Source organism: Phalacrocorax carbo, chromosome 5, assembly GCF_963921805.1.
Source record: "Phalacrocorax carbo chromosome 5, bPhaCar2.1, whole genome shotgun sequence".
Taxonomy (NCBI): Eukaryota; Metazoa; Chordata; class Aves; order Suliformes; family Phalacrocoracidae; genus Phalacrocorax; species Phalacrocorax carbo.
In genome coordinates, this window is record NC_087517.1 from 12537899 (window position 1) to 12559480 (window position 21582).

A 21582-nucleotide genomic window follows, 5' to 3' on the forward strand; every position below is an offset into this window, starting at 1 on the left:
GAAACTAATCTGGTCTCAAAGCTGTCATTTATAATTTCTCTGAAGCATTTAATCTGCATTAGCTAAGGGCCAGTCAAGAGCATTCCACCTCAAGGGATCTGTCTTCAGCATGGGACCTGCTCATTCTTCATTGGGACACAGAAACCAAAAAGACGGCTCCTCTCTTACTAACCGTTTCTGAGTTATTTTAGGATTGACATACAATGCTAATGTGGGAGCAATAGTGGCCAGCCTTTCCCTAGGCTTATGTACTCTGCTGAGCTACTTCAGGTTATGCAGTCACTGTTGCACTGAATGGGATTCCTCCTGTATTTTAGCTAGTCTAGGGCTAGAAAGCTGCATTGACACTATTATGGGGAATAGTTCCTCTGTTTTGCATCCTATTCTATTTTCTGTGAGACATGGAGTGTGGGGGGAAGAACAAGAGCAGAATTAAGATCATGCGTGACAGGCTGTAAAACCATGTGTACAACATTTTTATAGCTTTAGCTGTCCCCTCCACTTCCTCCCTAAAACTCATTATGTCCCTGTATGCTGCTGCTAAGGCTTCTCTAAATGCTCGGCTTTTGCAGACAGATTACAGCAGGAAAGCAGTGTACGTGCAGAAAGAAAGAAAACTTTAAAAAGCCTCTATTGACCAGACACTGATTTTTGGAATAAAGTTTGTAAATACTGTTTCTGAATTGTAACCAATCTCTCTCCAGTTCCTTTTTTCTCCAAGATGATTTAAGGTTTTGAGGTTTCATGCAGTGCTCTGTTCATTCATTGATATAGAAATATTTTCATTTTGTATGTGAAAAGTAATTTGTATTTAATGGAAGAAAATATGGGTGTTCTTGGCATATCATCAGTATCAGACCAGTGTCAGAATTCAGCTTTACCTTAACTTGCTACTGTGGTCCTTGGGCACATCTCTGAGTCTGTCTGGTTTACATTCCACTTGCCATTTTGGGTTTGCTAGTCTATTGCAGCAAGGGTCTCATGAAGGTGCATATCCTTGACCTGGGAAACCATAGGCCAGTCAGCCTCATCTCCATCTCCAGAAAGATGATGGAACAGTTCATTCTGGAGGTCATCTCCAGGCGTGTAGAGAACAAGAGGGTTATCAGAAAGTAGTCAACCTGGATTCACCAAGGGGAGATCATGCTTGACCAACCTGATAGCCTTCTACGATGGCATGACTGCCTGGGTAGATAAAGGGAGAGCAGTGGATGCTGGTTACCTCAACTCCAGCAGGACTTCTGACACTGTCTGCCATAACATCCTCATGGACATGCTTAGCAAGTGTGGGTTAGGTGAGAGGACAGTGAGGTGGATTGAGAACTGGCTGAACGGCAGAGCTCAGAGGGTCATGCTCAATGGGGCAGAGTCTGGTTGGAGGCCTGTAACTAGTGGTGTTCTTCGGGGGTCTGAGCTGGGTCCAGTCCCATTCAACATATTCATCAATGAGCTGGATGAAGGGACAGAGTGTATCCTCAGCAAGTTCACTGATGATACCAAGCTGGGAGGAGTGGCTGATGCACTGGAAGGCTCTGCTGCCATTCAGTGAGAGCTGGGCCAAGGAGAACCCAGTGAAATTCAACAAGAGCAAGTGCAAGGTCCTGCACCTGGGGAGGAACAACCCCGTGCACCAGTACAGGTTGGGGGCTGACCTACTGGAAACCGGCTCTGTTAAGAAGGAGCTGGGCGTTCTGGTGGACAGCGAGCTGACCCTGAGCCAGCAGTGTGCCCTTGTGGCCAAGAAGGCCAACAGTATCCTGGGATGCATTAAAAGGAGTGTGGCCAGCAGGTCAAGAGAGGACGGAGTCTCCATACCTGGAGGTATTTAAAAGAAGGGTAGATGTGGTGCTTGAGGATATGGTTTAGTGGTGGACTTGGCAGTGATAGGTTGGTGGTTGGACTCGATGATCTGAAGGGTCTTTTCCAACCTTGACAATTCTATGATTCTATGATCATTCCTCTCTACTCCACCCTAGTGAGGCCACATCTGGAGTACTGTGTCCAGTACTGGGCTTCCCAGTTCAAGAAAGACAGGGAACTACTGGAAAGAGTCCACTGGAGAGCTACAAAGTTGATCAGGGGACTGGAGTATCTCTCTTATGAGTAAAGGCTGAGAGACCTGGGTTTGTTCAGCCCGGAGAAGACTGAGGAGGAATTTTATCAATGCTTATGAATATCTGAAGGGTGGGTCTCAAGAGGATGGGGCCAGACTCTTTTCAATGGTGCCCAATAACAGGACAAGGGGAAATGGGCCCAAGTTGGAACGCAGGAAGTTCCACCTGTATATGAGGAAAAACCTCTTTACTGTGAGGGTGACAGAGCAGTGGAACAGGCTGCCCAAGGAGGTTGTGGAGTTTTCTTCTCTGGAAATATTCAAAACCTCCCTGAACGCAGTCCTGTGCCCATGTTCTAGGTTTTCTTGCTGAAGCGGGGGGATTGGACGAGATGATCTCCAGAGGTCCCTTCCAACCCCAACCATTTTGTGATACTGTGACCTGCTGTGATTACTGGGGAAACTTTACCTGGATTGAATTGTCTGTCTTAACAGTAACACTCAATATTATTTTTCAAAAGCAAAAAGCTCTACCTTCTAAACTAAAATAATCTCTCAGAAAAGTCCCATACTGGCAGCAAGGATAGTCAGTGAACAACTGTTCAAGGGAAAAAAAAAAAGGACAATATAAGCCTCATGTTTGAACTATGGTACAAGATGATACTTAAACCTGGTGGTATGTTACAGGTGTTATCTGGTCACATATTATGTTTTCTGATTATCTTTTGCGCATTCCTGGTCCTTTAGATGATCTGTTGCTTTGGTTTTGTCAAAGGAAATTTTCTTTTGTGGGATTATTGTAGGAAACAGCATTTTAAAGGCCCCTTGCCCCATAAAGGGCTACTGCTTCAAGTCCTGTTAAACACAAGGGGGGAATTTTTTCCAGTACTTTCAGTATGCTGTGCATTGGGCCCTGAATAACTAGTTAGGCTTATTGTGGCATAACATTCCTTCTAAGTCATCAGTCTCAGATTCATTTACGGTTGTCTTTTGTTTCCTTATTCTTAAGCAGGATAAATTCTGCCTAGCACTGAGCAACCTCAGTCCTTCCTTGGTACTGTATGAAAAAACACTGAAGGTACTTAGCTGCTTGTAGGAAGCTTTTGGCACTGTGTTGAAAAAGACCCACACTTCATATGGATGGGGCATAAGAAATGTAGTGGTCTTAAAAATTCAAACTAATCAGCCTTCTGCTTATTTAAGACAAGAAAACAACATCTTCAGATTGCTTAAGTGATCTGAAGGCTGAGTAAAGTGGGATAGATCCATTAGGTAGTCTGTGGAGAAACTAAGTTAATCAAGGTGAAGCTAATTTTGGCCTTGTAAAAGATTAAGCAGACTAAATTGAATCTTGACAGCCATCTTCCCTGTGACAGCAGTTTCTTACAGCTGAAATACAGGCAGAGATGAACTACAGAGAATGAGCAGCACTTCTTTGAAAAAACAGCCTAAAAATGTCTTCATCATGAGAACTTTTTCTAACTGAACTCTCCAGTGAGTGGGGTGCACTGGATAAAATGCTAGATTAATTAGTCCAATGCAAGAAAACCTGAAAGGTGAGAAACACGGTCCAGGTTACTCAGACATTCAGTGATAGATCTTCCTGAAATAGTACCATTTACTGCTCTGCAAATGTTAGAATTTTTTTCCTTTAAACTTATGCATAATTTTCTATACACAGGAAAATCAGAATTTGGGAGGCTTTGGGGCTGATGTACAATTTTTTTAAAGAAGTTTTTAAACAGTGTGTGCAGGACAGTTGGTTTTGTTATTATGCATGTAAGCTAGGCAATTGGGTTGGTTTACCTATTTAATATTATTTTGTGAAATTAAAATAGGTATTTCCAGCCTTTTTAAAATATACCAAGCATCCCATTAAAAACTAAACTAAACAAAACAATAAAACAACAACAAACAGCTTCGTAACAGGGATATGCAGGGTACATTCAGGTCACCTGAAATATACAGTGATTATGTATTGACGGTGATTGTAGATGCTGAAGTTGAATCTTAATATTAAAATATTCATCAACTTTTTATCAGGATAGCTGAATATTTTAATCAGTTTTTTTATGAATAGGAAACTGGGGTGAAAGTGAATTGATTTTGGATGTACCTGTATAGTCAGTTAGCATTAGTGTTTTGCTGTAGCTGTGACAATCAGAGTATACAGGCAGGACAACTATTGGTAATAACTGGTATAGTTGAAAGGTAAGACCAGCTCCCAGGCATAGTAATGGTTCTTCAGGTCTGCTTCATACCTGAGATAAGCTTTCTGATATGTGGTTGTCTCTGTCAGTTAACTAATCACTGAGAAGAAATTATAGGTCAAATCCACCCATAGAAAAAAATGTGTCAAAGGGATATTTAACCACCTGATATTCACACCAATACCTGGGTGTACTACACAAGGTTACAGGCTGGAGGGAGAGCAGGAATTAGGGATGGGACATATGATGGGCTCAATCTGATGTTGTGCCAAACCAAATTAATTCTGTCTGTAGGAAGCTTTTGTTCTTTTGCAAACAGACTCTGCATGTAAGAGAGGCAGTTAATTGCTTTTTTCCAGCTTTCTCTAAGTATGGTATCAAGCTGGAGTGCTTGTTACATGAGGGCTGACTCCTAGGAGAATGTCCTTCTCACTTGCAGTTCTGCAGTAGATGAACAAAACAAAATACCTGACCCGCTGCAGGCTCCTTGAGAGTTCTCCAGCCTCCTCCCACCAGGCAGCAGCATCACTGATTGATTTCAAGACGGAGGACACAAAACATGGGTAGTGATAGCAGCAGCACAGGCTTGCAGCCAGGGTACTTTTGTGGGCTCTAATGCTTTGCATCCACCCATTTTGCTGATGCTTGTCTTCTGCACACTGCTTTTTTGAATAGAGGCCTAATACTCCTTGCCTTGGTGAGCAAACACTATTCAGCAAATACTGATGCTCCTGCCTATTGGTTGTTGACCTCATTTCTCCCTCCCTGCCAGCAGTGCACTTCCCTGACTTCACATCTGTTCTCCTTTCTCCCCAACCACTTTCTGTTCACACTTTTTTTTTTTTTTTAGTACAGCCTCCCCAGCACAAGTGTCTATGTTGGGAAGCCTGTAGCCCTTACAATCCGATTACTGTAGTCATTCATTGATCATTGGACGAGCAGATTAGAGTCACCTGAAAGCCTGCCAGAGTCCCTGCTGTAACCAGTTTATCAGAGCAGTGAAGGCAGATGCTTTCTGGAAAACCAGTTTGGTTTGTTCCTGTCACTCTTTCATCTTGGTGTGAGTGGGACCATAAAATATTACCAGGTGGAAGAAAGGCTTTCAGGTAGGAGTCTCTTCTTCCAGTCATGAGAGATGCTGTCTTTAGGCTGTGGGTTGTTTTTCTTTCTATCTAAGAATGACCTCTCTTAGGCATTAATCTTTTAAAGAAGGTTATCACTGCAATAAGCAGCCTCTCTTTGAAGACTTAGTTGAGAGACTACAGTTTTGTTTCTCTGAGATATGTATTTCTGCCTAAGTTAAATGAAGTATGATGTCTTACTTGCCTACAATGATGAAATATTTGTGACAGATTTTCAAAGTCACTATTTATTTGAAAGCATTTTGCTGTATTTCAAGTGTAATATAAATATAAAGGACTATAGAAGACTTTCCAAAATACACACATCTAGTCTTGTTAAATGTCCAAAAGGCATTCCAGATCAGTAGCCTGGTAGAACCACTTGGCTCTGTAAGAATTGGTTTCAGACGACCAAGTGAAAGGGAGGGGGGTTTTGTTACTGTATTGAAAGGTCAGAGGTAAGCTGTCTTGAGCATCAAGAAAAATCTGTTCCAGTGCTTTCAGGTGTCCCAAAGTTCTCAGACCAGCACTCTGCATGGGTCACTAACAGATGTAATCCCTGTAAGACTAATAATTTTATTTTTAAATTGCCTTCTTTCAACACCTCAGGACCAAACATGAAACACGATGCCAGCTAGAGACCAAAAATGAAGGACAAAAGCAAAACATGTGTGAAGCTTTTAATGATATAGGATTTGTGCCATCAATACAAACAATGTTCTCTTAAAGACAGTGTCTCGATATAAATAATTTCCAATAAAAGGGGAACCAAATTTGGGTAAAAATGGAAGATGAATGCTTGCAGAATAAGCAAAAGTTAAATGGCAGGAATTGCATTAATATTTCTTATAAATGAAAAACAAAGATGAGATGCTGACAGAAAGAAATGTTTAATTTAAAAAGTAAAGAAAAATGGAAAAAAACCCACCACCCCTACATCTGGTGGTCTTCTCAACTGTGAAGTGATCAAATGCTGTGAATGTTAAGCTATTATGTACCAGAATGACAGAAAACAGATGGTTACTATAACAGTCTTGGGTATGGCCCTGCATTGGCCAAGGGGAAAACTGTCCCAACTTGGATTGCCAAATTCTATAATGCTCTAAGTTTCAGCTGAAAAATGGAAGTAATCAAAATACATATAAAACCTGTTAACTGAATATATGCCTGATTAATTTTGAATACATGGGCATGATATTACCTCAAAGAACGTTTCCAAGAGCAGCTGATGTGGATTAGCTAATGGGAACTCAGTCAGCCATCAAACTACCTCATAGGATTAGCTCAATTTATAAAACTCTCCAGAAATCTCTGTTGTGCAGGTAGATTTGAGGTAGTCAAGCTGTAGAATGGGAGGAAGCCCTAATCAGAATTAATCACTGAAAATTGGTCCCAAAGCATCAGAGAGTTTGATGTAGTGTGAGTTTTTCTGGAGGAAAATGGACTAGGTTTCTGACACTAAGCGTCATTTCTGTCTGCATTCATTTTCTGGCCTTTTTCCTGCTTTTCTCACGTAGGTATAAATTCATGCAGCTTATGTGACTTCTATGAATTGACTTCTAACTTAGCTTCATTGAGTGTCTTTTCCATGACTGCTAGATTAACGTGAATTTATCAAAACACAGTCCTGTTGTGCAAGTATTGCTAAACAAATGACGAACAGCAAATCTATATTTTAGTCACTTGTGTGCCATCAGTCATGATAGATCAGATGGAGTTGCCACCAAAGAGAAATTTAGCCTGTAGAATGGTTATGTAACAATTAAAACCCACAACATCACAGGTAAAATGGCTAACTAAGTGCTGGAAGTGACCTGTTTAAACATCTACGCTTCTCATCTCTTGGGCAGAATGAGAGTCATAAATGGAAGAATACGTGTAGGATTGACCATTAAACTACAAATCAAAAGGTGGAATACATCTTTAAGCATGTTGTTTCCCAATGTTAGAATTATAGAGGCAGCTAAGGATATCTGTGCCTACTTTTTTGGTTTGGGTTTTTTTCCAAAGACAATTAGCCCTTCCGTTAGTGTGAGTTTTGTCCTTTTCTATTAATTTCTCTTGGATTTGGGAGCAGATGTGTTGACAGTATTTAGAAGCCTGTTGAGTACCTTGCATTACTAGCTGACGTAAAATATATGCACAAGCAAACATATATACGCTCCAGTGCAAAAATCTCATGAAGTTTCACTTACAGAAGAAAGATTCTTGCGTAAGCAGAGGAGCATGGCCAATGCTTACAGAAAAGCAAGGCATGTCAGGGTCTCATAAGCATGAACACATGTATTCAAGAAGACGGTAATTTAAAAATACCTTTTAATCAAAGGACTCAGTGAACTAAAGGAATTGGTTTGAGAGCAGGGTGATGTGTATGTTTTTTCTCAGTATAAATATTTTTGTGAATACCATTATCAAAAGTGTAGGGAAATGGGAGGACCATGGAGAAGAGTTGTGAGTGTATAACCAAGCGATATTCAGCACCAGCAGAAAGAGAAGAGCTGTAAAGGTGAGAATTTTAAAATTGCTTTATGAACAGCATATGCAGGAGGAGAAGTACGGTTGTAGGAAAGAAAGGTCCAAGTAAGGAAAAGAGGAGATGGGTTTGCCTAAAGGAAGCATCTGTCTTTGAGTTAGGTGACTAAAGAGAAATCTGGAAATTTCATACACATAAGCTGCTGTATATAGAGCCAGGTGAGGATGGCAAGTTCTTAAAGGTATGTTTCTTCAGTTTAGTCTTACAAATTTAACAGTGTGTTGCTCAAGCATCTAACTGGGTTGCAGCATAGAGTCCCTAGGTTAGTATGGCCAACCAAATTGAAAACAAAGCTGAAAATACAAATACAGGGCCCCCATGCTGAAGTTTAGCAGGTCCTGGCTTGTCCTTCCTAGTTCTGCAAGTCTGCAGTTCTTTTTCCCCTAAAAGGCAAAAATGTCCATGTACCAGAAGCAGCATAAGAGAATTTGTTCTCTGCATATTTGGGGTAACAAATATATCCTACTAGGCAGATATACCGCTCTAAGACCTGCTTTAGCACTTCTTCTTGAGATCTGATTTTGTCAAGCAGTGATACCTCACTTTTAGAAGAATAAGGTTTCTATTTTACAGACTGGAAAAAAGAGCATCCAGAGATGTCTGAGTGCCTTAACACGGGTTATAGTCTGAGTCCTAATGAGCAGGTCATCCCTTTGCAGTAGAGGAAAGGAACAGAGGGCAGGAACTTTGTATAGCTGTATGCTGCTGGAGGTGTTTCTATGCAGCTTCATCTTAGTCTAGCCTTGACTGTCAGTCCACATACACAGACTTCGGCTTTTTTTTTTTTTCTTCAGGGTAATGTTTTAGTTTGAGAGATTTTTTTAACATAAATTCATCAAAAAGAGACAACTAACCACAAACAATGCCCTACCAGAACTATCTTTTCTGGACTTAAATGCTGAACAAGCCTTGCTTTAGAATGACTTTCTGACACCAACTTGTACCCAGAAATACAATGTTGCTGTATTGTTTTTTCTTTACATTAACCTAACTTCAAACGTTTCCCTGCTTTCAAGCTGAGTCTTACTTGTCTTGTTTGAGGGGTGCCTTAAAATCATTCTTAGTACAATAACCTTTTGATTACTCACTCACAGAGTAAGCAGAACTATTTTAATATTACAACAGGTAACTATTCTGTTGCCAGTGTGGATTTGCCAGAGGAGAGAAGGGCTGAAGGGGCTGTAACTCTTTACATCAGTGGCACCCTTGGGGACACTTGCACTTTTTGTGACTGCCTGTTCCTGTTGTGCTTCCATGCATTTCGGCTCATGCACAGCCCAGTTTTTTTTCTAATGGAAGTGTTAGCTTTATGCATCATGATACACTGCAGTTAAGTTAAATTCTACCTGAGCAGCCACACAAAAAATTGAGGCTGTACATGTGAAGGTGAAATTCTGCCTCAGCAGTATGCACATTTTCACTGCAGAGCTGTGAAACCTGGCGTGCGTCTAGCATATATGAAGCACCTTTTCTGCAGTTCTCCATGTCAGACTGGTATCTAATGCTGGGGAATTTGTTAGCAGTGGGCCAGCTGAGCTGCCTTATAAATGCATTTGGTAAGTCTACACGCTCTCAAGCCTTCCATGGAGTTGCTGTCTGTGGCAGTGACAAAAGAAAAACTACCTGATGTAAATAACTTGCCAACAGGGTTAGTCATTAATAAGGCAGACAGTTCTGAAGGCAAAAGCAAACATCACTTTGGCTGCAAAAACTTCCAGTGAGACTGTCACTGAGGAATTCGGTCTGCTGACTGCAAAGTGATCTGCCGTGAACTCAGCTGGCTACTTCATATCTCTGTCCCCTGCACTCTAAATTGAGATTTTTCCTGAGGAGGGAAAGTGGAGGAGGTGGTGCTGATCTCTTCTCCCTGGTATCCAGTGACAGGATGCATGAGAATGGTTCAAAGCTGCACCAGGGGAGGTTTAGACTGGACATTAGGAATCATTTCTTTACTGAGAGGGTGGTCAAACACCAGAACAAGCTTCTTGAGAGGTGGTCAGTGCCCCAGGCAGGTCGGTGTTTAAGAGGCATTTGGACAATGCCCTTAACAATGTGCCTTAACTTTTGGTCAGCCCTGAAGTGCTCAGGCAGTGGGGCTAGGTGATCGTTGTAGGTCCCTTCCAAATGAAATAGTCTGTTCTATTCTATTTTCACTGTTTCTCCCAAATCATGATTCTAACTGGTGTAGTCAGCCTTTTGATAGTGGGATTTCTGGGGCAGCATCTCTTTCAAAGGCTGTGGGTTGCTGAACAAATGGAGTAGACAAAACAGAGGTTAAAATGCTGATGACCTGGTGATATCCCATACAGAGGGAGAGACTCAGGAAAGAAGGAGTGTACGTGGAGCTGCAGGATAGGGCTGGAAGACTAGCCTGCAGTAAAACAAATAGATTGTCAGACTGGTTAAAGTGGAACTTGGCCTCCTTTGTATATACCTAACTACACTGACTAGGAGAGGTTTAAGGCATTGTCAATCTTGGGTTAACAGTTTTTCTGTGTAATGCAAGGTATAACATCCAGGCTATAAGTTGGCCTGGCTCTTCAGTGAAAGCATCTCCAGAAGATATTTAAATTTCACCTTCCATTTACAAAAACAGATTATAAGATTATAACTGCAGAAATAGATGATGGGAGGTAGATGTGTAAAGAACACTGCTAGGTCATTAAACATCTAGTTCTCATGACCTAAGTTTGCAAAATGGCATACCAACCTGAGATCTTCAATAAAGAAGGAATGTCCCTACATTTCTCAAGAACACAGAGGTCTCATAATTTTTAATGCCAGTATAAATCAAGTTTGGAATTCTTAGAAAACTTGCAGAAAATATTTTGAACATATCACTTCAGGCCTGAGACATAAAAATACTTTACAGGAGGAAAGACAGATGAGATGAGTGTCCTAATATCAATTTTCTGCCTTATAAAATATCTTATTTTTTGAGTTGATAGCATTGTTAAGATGACATCTGGTAACAGCTGGATTTATTTACATTGCAAATATTTGGAGAGGTAAAGCTGTTTTCAAGATCAAGATCTGTGTGTGAACCTGAGTCTTGCTTTGAGAGATTTCAGTGGAATCTGCTGCTTCTGCCTCTGAGCTTGCTTGCACAGAGAGCTTTTTGAGTTAAGCATTCTCCTCAGCTCAGTTGACTTATTAGCTTCTGAGCCAAAATTATATTTAAACACCATAAATGGTAAATGTTGCTGAGGCAGTCCTTTTGCACGGCTCAGACTAGGCATTATTTGGCAGCTAACCACATGATTCTGGCAAACAGATTCCTTGAGCATAATTAAACCTCTGTAAGACTAAACACTGCAAGTTGTTTGCAGTGTTCTGAACATAAGGCAGCAAACTCTATTCTTTGCATGTCCTTGACTTGTAACTGGTTATAACTGTGATCTTGTGCAGCTGAGATATTGCCCTGAAGGTGTATATGTGCAGTGCTGTACCTCACCCTGCTTAAGCTGGGGGCTGGACTAGACAAACTCCAGAGGTCCCTTCTGAATTCAGTTATTGTGATTCTGTGCAGTGTTGAGCATGCTGAAGTCCTGATATTTCAACAGGAGATGTCAGCATTCTGCAGCTCACGTTAAAGTCTTCACTACATCTGGCTGGGCAAATCAACAAGAAACTTAACTAGAATAGATGATGTCCATAAAATATTAACTGTTTTGACTACAGGCTAAGTAAAGCCCAGGTCCAGTCTTTGAAAACCTTCTTAAAGTTTGCATCCTGATCTGGATTTTCTTCTTCACTCCAGTTTCAACAGCAAATCTGGGAATGGAAATGCCACAGTGCAGTTATTGATTCTTTTTACCTTCTCTCCGAGTGTATAGATTTATCTATATCTTTTACCTTAGGAAGTAAATAGTTGGTTGCATACTTTGCAGTTAAACTGGTATGTGTGTATTGTACAATTGATTTGTAATGGGCTAACTATTCGGTGCAGCATGAATTTTCCACTTTTTCTTTTACATATACACCTTCAACACAATAACTTACCCTTGCTTATCAGTATAAAGATGTTTACAGTTGTGTTCAAGCACCAAGTTCTGATCCAGGTCTAGGTTTTAAAAAATTCAAGTGTATTTTGCCTTAGGCCCGCAGCTAACATTAAGACCTCTCTTGCAATAGTTTCCAGCCTGCAGATACATGGCGGTTAAAATTATGTAAGGACTCTTTAAATCCTGGATTGAGAAAAGACAAAGAATATGAAAGCATTTTTTATCACCTTAAATTGTTATTAATCCAGTTTAACAGATAAACAGATGTTTGATATGGTAGCTGTAGATGGATTTACTGACTATTGATTACAAAAACACAGGAAAATAAAATAAAAGATTAATAGTAATAGTTGTGCATCAGAGGCAATATAACTCTTTTCCCATTGCCATCCAAATATGCTGAGAATCTGTATTTCTGTAAGAAACTGGAAGAGTTTAAATTCTCCTTAATCTCTGTGGATTTAATGCACTAAGTGGCTTTTTTAAACATAGATTTGGATGCTTATTAGAGGGTCTTTCTAATAAAAAACCCAAACCCTTAAGGGGTAGGGCAGTGCTGTGGGAAAAGCCTGTATTACTTTTGCTTTGTAGAAAACATATGTGGGTATATAGGGTACCCTTTAAATGCTTTGCTTACTATTTCTGGTCTCCCAGGCTGTTTTTCCCACTGAGCTGTGCATCTTATTACTTGCTGTTTCCCAACAGCCATGCATATTAAAGCCTGCAGAAAGGCAAAAACCATAGGAACCATATAAGTGGGATCATTGTGGTGGACTTTTAAATCTATCACCCTGTGTAATGCCTTATCAAAAGCCTGTTGAAATGACAGAGAGACCGCTGCTCACCAGAGGATGCCTCAGCTGGGCTTGTGTATTATGCCAGACCACAGCTCTGTGCAAAAATTGTTAAACTTCTTGATCTCATAATTTTATAAGAGCCTGTGAGAATTGAGTGCTCTATAAGCAGCCTTTGATGAAACCATAGTATCTTCTGTATTATTTTGCATGATTTGGCCTGCACAAAACCAACAGCTGCGTTTAAAAAATTGTGGCAGCTTTTATAAGCTACTGTAAAATAAACTAGTTATACGGTCTGAAAACAAGTTATTGAAATGTACCCATATTTTATCAAGCCCACCCTATGTAGTGCTTTCTGATGTTCCTGGGAATTGCTTTGACATGATCCACCGGGGGGAACTCACCGCAGCAACAGAAGTTGACTGGGGAAAGAAAGGGCAGGAGAAAATTAACTGCCTGGGGTAGAATTTTTTTAGTCACTATGGCAGTACTGCTATGCGTTAACTCTTATATTCCTTCTTTTCATTCTTAGAAGTGAACGTACTCCTACTTGAAAGTAATAAGAAGTAAGAGTGGTGAGGGAGATGTTAAATGGCTCTAAGCGATTAGAGTGTATTAACATAATAGGAAGAGATTGGATCTCCTCTTTTTCACATCCAGTTGATTAAGCTTGAGGATGTATGGGTATATAACAGTCATGCCCCTATGCTAATTCAGACAATTTTTTCTTAGGTTCCAGATTTCCCTTCTGGTGCCAGATGTGCCAGATTTTTATTGTCTGTAATTTTGGCAGCAAAAATACCCTACAGTGTTACGAAAGAGGCTTTTTCAGCCAGAAGCATAATGACTTGCAGTATCTGAGCTGGGAGCTGTACCTGTGCTTTCTTCTTTCTCTTCCTTCCCCCTGCTTTGGTCTCTGAAGCCAGCTGTCACTGGAGAGCGTATGGATTTTGAACCACAGCAGAGTTCACGTGGTGAAAGGGACTTTGGAGGAATGAGGGGAAGCAAGCCCTACTACTGGCTTTTCGTTGTGTGCAGCTTGCTTATTTGTGTCCTTTTTTTCCTATCTCCTTGCCCTCCGTTTTCCTGGTGCAAGTCACAGATTTTGTTCCTGATGTATGAGGCTAGCTGGCACCTAGCTGTGGCCAGGGAATGCAAGCTTCTATGGTTGTTACACTTTCTGAAGCCACCCTTTTGCGACCAGTGTCAAATTTTTTAATGTATGGCTTTCCTTGTACTACTTTCCTTGCAAAATAATTAGCCAAGTGTTTTCAAAAAGAAGTAGAATCACACAGTATCTTTGCACCATTAATCTTGAACGAGCAATGTCCCTTCTTTTGCCAAGTACCCTCCGAAATCAAATTGATTGCTGTTTTTCCAATTGAGCTGTAAAAGCTAAGATTAAAGAAGCCCTTAGGTATATTAAAATAAGCTGTGAGAATGTACAGCGCTGCTATCTTATGGTAAAATTGTGAAATGTTGAAGCCTTCGTCAGAAGAGCACTGAGTCACTGCATGGTGCTATGTAATAAATAAACAACTAAAAGCATTCACAAGCTTTAGAAGAATTTGAAAATATGTAACATTCAGGCTTTGTAATTGGGCCTCTGCATGATTGTATCAGCCCCTTCTGATAAAAAGCAGTGATTTTAGACTAAGACTAAATAAAACTAAATAATGTATCTAAAACCGGCTGTGTTGTCTTGTGTAAACATCTACAAGAAACTAAAGTCAGTAGGTCAGTTTAATTATTTTTTTTAGGTCTAGAATCCACAATATCAAATTTTAAGTAAAGGAAGAAATGTTGAATGAAATGAGCCCCTGTGGTGAATAAATAGAGTTTATGGATGAGAACTTAAGTCTATTTAATTGTTGTTGCCAAGTCGAGAAACATTGGACAATTTTTGTCATATTCTGCTTAAGTTGTTGGTACAATAAACATGTGCTACTGATCAACATATGCTACTAAACAACAGTAGCATAAGATTAGAGATTCCCATTTAAAAAGTAGGGGAGAATGCTTATGTTTTGATGAAAGCCTGCACAAGTTGCCATGGAGTCAGTCTTTTTAGCCATATATTTACTGTATCTTGGATGTCATATGTTTGAAAAGGAATACTGGTTGCCTTAGCCATGATAGCTTCTAATTTTTGAGCTCTTACACACAACAGATTTCATATCTGTTGGTGAAGAAATGCCTTCACTGTCCCCATGCTCCAAAGAACATCAGCAATAGAAAGTGAGATCTTTTTACTTCTGGTTTGTAATAGGTATTGAGAAATCCGGTAATACTTCAAGGACTAAATCAAAGTGTATGTGCACTGGTATATGATAGGTTTGCAAGGATATGTCTTTGGAAAGGTTATGAAATATAAAGTTGCCTTTGTTTCTGTCCCTGGAATAATCCTCAAGTTTTCGGTATTTCAGACTTAATAATCCATCTTAATGTTCCAGTAACTTTTCTTGCACTGTTGAAGGTGTACCCTTTAAGTTCTCCCTACTTATATACCATAGACTTCTGGGTTTTGATACTTACCATCATAATTTTCTGTTTTAGCACAGAACTGGTCTTCATACAAAAGATCAGCATAAACCTATGCAGTGCTTAAGTTTACTGTAAACGCTATTTTTAAAATTTGTGCGATGATGAGGCAGGTTCTGGCTCCCTGCGTTTCAATTTGACAGCTTCACTTACAAATAGTGAGCACTGGTCAGTAACAATGGCAAATGTTCTTCATCCTTTTATCCTGCAGGTCACTCTTTTATGGGTAGAGGTCTGCACCCCCAGTAAATGTTCTTAACATCACTCGTATCAGTGGGATACATCAGCCTGAGATAACCTTAAGAAATTGAAGCCTACTTTTTTGTAATCTTGCTGAGTTTGTGATTCATATATGCAATTACTGTAAATTACTTGCTTTTAACGTTTATGCAGCTCTGTGCAAGAAAGTGGTTTTATTACAGTAGATGAAACTTTCATTTTTGCAGCATATATTTTGGAGGAGTTAGCACTGCTGAAAAACTCCTTTTGGGAAATGATTTTGCTTTATTCTTTCTGTAGTTGCTCACCCATTTCTTTTTAATAAGCTGAAGCTGTTATACTGTATTGTCTTCCTTGATTACAGAAATCCATTTATTTAGACTACATGGAATAGGCACATCAGTCTAATCAAGCAAAGAGCCTGTTGCGAGGGATGTGGAGTGCTGCTAGTACTTAAAGCTGTTTGTACCAGAGCTCTGCTGGAGGCAGCTCGGTCTGTTCTGGGATAATTGCTGTTAGAGCCACTACTAGAAAATTTATTTCCTCATCACTGTTAACTCTCTTGTGGGAGCTTTTTTGCTCTATTTTTTTTGTTATCTGTCCTCTGAAGGCTCGAACTTCTCTGATCATACCCCAAGTCTGTTTCTCTGTTGGTCCTTTCCCTGCTCTTCTTTTACTGTATATCTGCTTTCTCAATTTGCAATGTTACGAATTATTTCTCAATAAAAGGGATAATAGAAACATAATTTAAGTGTCGTCGTCTTTTTTTTTCTATGCCTCTTTCTTGTCTTATTACTTTGTAGTTTTTTCCTTTTCCTCCTTTCTTCTTCTTTTCCTCCTTTTTCCCATTATATGGATTTCTGCTTTCCCTCCCAGGTCTGTTTCAGTTTGAGGGACAAAGGGATTTTCTGCAAGGCATTAGAGTAGTGAAGGAGCATGTGCTGATATTGTTTAGTACTGCAGTTGTTTGAAGCTGTTTCCCTGAGTAAACAGTACAAAAAAGAGGAATATGGTGAACCACAGCAGTTTATTACTGTAGATGGTTTTGACCCAACTCCATGGCTATTTTCTATACAGCATTAGTCACTCACAAGCAGGGGCTATAGGAAACCCTAAGACTGATCAATGTGGCGTAGTAGTAGTAGTACCCTAGTAGTCAGGGGAGTAAGTCTATAACACCGAGCTGAGTGGGTCTTAGTCAGGTCCCATACTTCCATTTTCACATGCATCAACGTCTCACTGCTCAGTGCCAAGAAAAGACCTACAACATAAGCCAGCAAGATAAGATTTTGGCTAGGAAAAGCTCTGCTGGAAAAGAGGAAAAACTTCCTCTCCAGGCAGCTTCCAAATTTACATTGAGCTCAAATAACCCTGGGACAACTTAACTTTTTGCCTCCAGGAGGTTCAGTAGACTTGCTCAGTGAGGTGCTTTCAGTTTTTCTAATCACCATCCTTTTACAAATAGTGGGGTTTTTTCCAGCCTGGGACTTTGCATTACTGTAACACATTTTTGGATCATCCTGATATACCTTTGAAAAATTTGAAGGTAGGCATAAGCAAAATGAAGTTATTTTCATGTGTGGACAGAAAGTAGGGTTGGCATTTTAAACGCAAGATGTAAGAGGTCTGAACTCAAGCTAAACCAAACAAAAAGTGTATCCAAGTGACCAATAAATATTTATGACCTCTGACATTTGGTCATGATCACTACTTCGGCTTCGGAAGTGTCTTTGCCCAGGGTTTTTAGAGCAGAAGTATCTTTCCTGGTCTAGTGTACCATATAGGTCACAGTTAAATGATCTTGCGTCATAGCCTCTGAATCCAAGACAGAGGATACCACTGTGGATACTAGAAATTACACATCTATCACAGACAGAGTTTATTTTTAAGAGTGATAAATTTAACTCCAGCACTCATCATTTGATTGTACAGCCTCAAAAAAACCCCAAAACAAACAAACAAAAAAAAAAAGGCAAGCCCTAATCCAACAGTTTCTTTTGTAATATATGTTGGTAACCTCAGGTTTCATTCAATCTTTCCCGTCATCGATCAGTTGGCAAAGTGCGATACAGGAGAGCAGTATGGTGAACTCAAAACACATTTGATATTGAACGCCTAACAATCTAAATGGGAATCCTGTATTCCTCTGAGTTTATGTTTTTAACTGTCAATCATGAGAATAGCAACTTGTAACATATCTTAAGATTTTTATGTGAATTTAGCAGTGATTAAAGGCATTGAATATTTGGTTACAAGTTGTTGGGGTTTGGTTTTTTTTGCACCTGAGTATGTGTACGTGGGGAAAATGAGTGTGAATTTCTGTGTGATACACCATGATATCTGTTATCAATGATTTAAGACTTAAGATGATCCCTGGAGGAAGGACAGTTCCATGCCCATTTTTTGCCTTTCAGCTTGGACTACTGACAAGGCAGAAGATCTATATTGGGTGGTTTCAGTGGTTTTTGCCTTCTGAGACCTGGAACAAGACCACTGACTCAAAATCAATTTGGACCTCAGGCCATTTAAAATTTGTCATGAAAATTCCAGTAAGAGACCCCTTTTGTTCTCGACTTCACAGAAAAGAAGAGCAGCAAGAAGGCAGAAAGTGCACAGGCTGTCAAGTTAAACAAGACTTTTGCACCCATCTTCCTTAAAGGCCTGACTGACCTCAAAGTAATGGATGGAAGCCAAGTGATAATGACTGTGGAGGTATCAGGTGTGTAGATACAGAACAGTATTATTTAAAAATTGTAAGTCCTGCTGCAAAGTATGTGCTTTTTTTCCACTGTTCCTTTCTTTTAGCAGGTGTCTTTGCATTTGGAAATAATATTTTGAAGAACGAATTTTTTAAAAGTAAAAGCTAGGTTTGTCTAATCTAATCTTCAGGGTGGATGAACATTGTCCAGTGTTAATGTGTTCAGACCTGTACAATTATTTCTTTATTGGAATAATAATGTTATTATTGGGTCCTGCTGTTGAACTAAGTCTCGGTGGACTTGTAATAGCTTTTGTGGTGAACCAAGCAAGATTGAATTCCTGTCAGCTGGGGTAAAATTAGTGCTGCAGAAAAAAGCAGTCCTGGTATGAACTTTGATAATAGAATCCCTTGATAACCACCCTCATGGGATCTAGAACTCATTCTCCCTCTCTGTTTTATACATGCTTCCCTTATTTATTTGTATTTTAACTGTTATAAGACAGTTCCACAATACACAGCATTGACAGAGTTAATTAAATTCCTGAATGTTTTGAAGATTAAATTGCAGAATCAGATGGCAGAAAATATCCAACCTTGTTCATTTTCTTAATCAATATATGGTGGGTTTTTGTGTGTGTCTCTGATTTTTGTTGTTTCCTATTTTTCAGCTAACCCACCTCCTGAAATTATCTGGCTGCACAATGGGAAAGAAATCCAGGAGACAGAAGATTTCCACTTTGAGAAGAAGGGAAATGAGTACAGTCTGTACATCCAGGAAGTATTTCCTGAAGACACAGGCAAATACACCTGTGAAGCCTGGAATGAATTAGGAGAAACTCAAACCCAGGCCACATTGACAGTACAAGGTATAAAGTTCTTCTCCACCTTACGAAATGCTAAAAGAAAATAATTCTGATGTGCTGGAGGACTGTCTATTTAAAGTACATGAGAGTTTATGATGTCTGTTGTGAAGGATGCTAGGAGTTCTCAGTCTCTGCTTCTGAATTAAAAAGGATATTGAGCAGAAGCGACTTTAAAAAAATCTTTTCACTCTGGAACATTATGTTACTATTTCAAAAATGCATTCCTGAGTCCTATTCCTAGGGACAGTGCAAAACTTCTGCTAAATGCAGCTTCAGATTATAACTGTAGTGCTCACTTAGCTATGGACTTAATGTAAACCTTTTAATGATGTTTTTCTTCCTAATTAAAGCCCTGAATATTTTGAAGAGCTGTCTAGGAGCCAGGTATCCCGGCTTTAATATTAGCGTTGTAATGGTAGCAGGCGAGGAACACATTTCTGCAATTTGAGAACTAGCTGCAAAAAATTTGGCTTTGAATCTCCACACATGATGTAAATCCCACAGTAAACACTGAAGTACCTACAGACTTCCTGTGATTGGGCATTTACTACCTCCATGACAGGGGACTTCATCTAATCTTACTGTATGCCAACATTTTCTCATAGTCATTACTGAGAATTATTGGAAATCAGTGGGAGACTTTTGCTATTTTTAATGGGAAGGATCTTAACCCCAGGCTTTCAGAGAGCTGCGCCTCCAGGGGTGGGTCTGTAGTCTGTTGTCACTGTCTGCTCTGACTTCAGACCTTCTTCTATTCTCTAAGATCCCCTGAGACCTAGCCTTAGGGTCAGTCTTCTGTATTAAAGGCAATTTTATGCAATTGTTCATGATAATTTATTACATGAGCTCTCAACTGCACAGCAGTCATAGTACTGTCACTTGCCCTTAAAGCTATTTCGTATTCTCTAAGCTCAAATCTTCAAGATTCCTTTTAGGGCAGCTTTAAAGTCCCTTTGTTTTGCTCTTAATATAAGCCTGGATTGAGCCAGTAAAGTGCCAAGTAAATGATTAATTTTAATACCAAGTTACTTCCAAAATTAAAGCCTGACTTATTTTCAGATTTAAAAAAATTACCCTATGCATGTTCAAAATAACTTTGCTTGTCTGTGATTGCCTTCCCTGAAATAAGTTAGCTTATTAGTTACATTCAAGCTTGGCATTTTCTCCTGATTTGTAAACTGTGTTTGTAAACTACAGAACCTCAGGATGGTATTCAGCCCTGGTTCATTAGCAAACCGAGATCAGTGACAGCAGCTCCTGGGCAAAATGTCCTCATATCCTGTGCCATTGCTGGAGATCCTTTCCCCACTGTTCACTGGTTTAAAGATGGGCAAGAAATAATGCCTGGAACAGCATGTGAAATCCTGCAAAATGAAGACATCTTCACACTGATCTTGAGGAATGTGCAGTCTCGTCATGCAGGGCAATATGAAATTCAGCTCAGGTATGTTTGCCATGAAAAGAGCTTGTTCCCTTGGAACAATTAATTATATTTACCCTGAAGTTGAAATTCCTGCCTGAAGAAGATAAGAGTTCCCTCCTATTTCCATAAAACAGTAGGGTACTAAAGGAACAAAATATTTCTGAGGGATGAAAAGAACTAATAAAACTCAAAGAGGAAAGAGGAAACACAAGAAGAGTCAGAAAGAAGGATAAAGCAGTACAGAGTTTCTTTTTGGGATCCTGAATAGCAAAGCTTTGTGGCAGCAGTATGGGAAGCAATTTGGGTTTCTAGCAAGGGAAACCACAAACAATGTCTTGATTTTGGAGCTATTTATCATGTTTGGCATCTCTCTAGATATTTGTAAGGACACCTGCTTTCCATGGGAGCAATTTGACTAGGAAGGACTGTTCCACAAGATTATGATCCATACCTCTAATGGGAGAAAGTGTTTCCTGGCCATGTTTGAAATGTCTGAACTTTATATAGAAGTTGTCGTCTCATTTTTCTGATGTATCTTTGAAATGAGGTACCCTCATGCTTTGAACTTCTTGTCATTCCTACAAAATTTGGAAGTGCTGTTTTGAATTTCCCTCTTTTTTTGCTGGTAAAATAACTGTCCTTTAAATGAAGAATCAGATTTGTCAGTTGTTTACCTAGTAGGAAGTGCCACAGCGTTTTCTACCTCCAATGGTGAAGATTGGGCATAATTACATCTCTCCTATGTGGTTATAGAAAACTTAGCGTACAACTTTAAACCAACGTTAGCATTCTGTGCTATTTACTGTGCATAGGTGTATTGCCTTACTTGGCTAATATTTGTGACTTTATTTATTAAAATTTGTTTAACCACCATGGACATTTGAATCCATTACATTGGAAGAAGATTACCTGCTCTGTTCCACACACTACCTTTTTAGTCCAGACAGACTAGTCCAGTAGGCAGTTTAGACAAATACTGGCCAGCATTACGAAGTGCTAGCATTACAGTTCTGCACCACTCACATTTGCCTGGTTTATGGTGGTTTTTGTCTTTTTTCTATGCTATAAACAAGTTCTTTTTGTTTCATATACTTCAGTCTAGTACGAAATGTAAAAA

The 21582-nt window shown here is 39.6% G+C and overlaps 1 protein-coding gene across 6 annotated transcripts in view; it reads left to right on the forward strand.

Annotated features, from left to right (window-relative positions):
- MYLK (myosin light chain kinase) overlaps positions 1-21582 on the forward strand; it is a 224540-nt gene that overhangs the window by 117641 nt on the left and 85317 nt on the right. For all 6 annotated transcript variants that reach the window (XM_064451202.1, XM_064451206.1, XM_064451204.1 and 3 more), the window contains 3 exons: positions 18060-18197; positions 18848-19045; positions 20240-20486. In XM_064451202.1, the coding sequence (XP_064307272.1) occupies positions 18060-18197; positions 18848-19045; positions 20240-20486 (583 nt within the window). The remainder of the gene's footprint in view (positions 1-18059; positions 18198-18847; positions 19046-20239; positions 20487-21582) is intronic.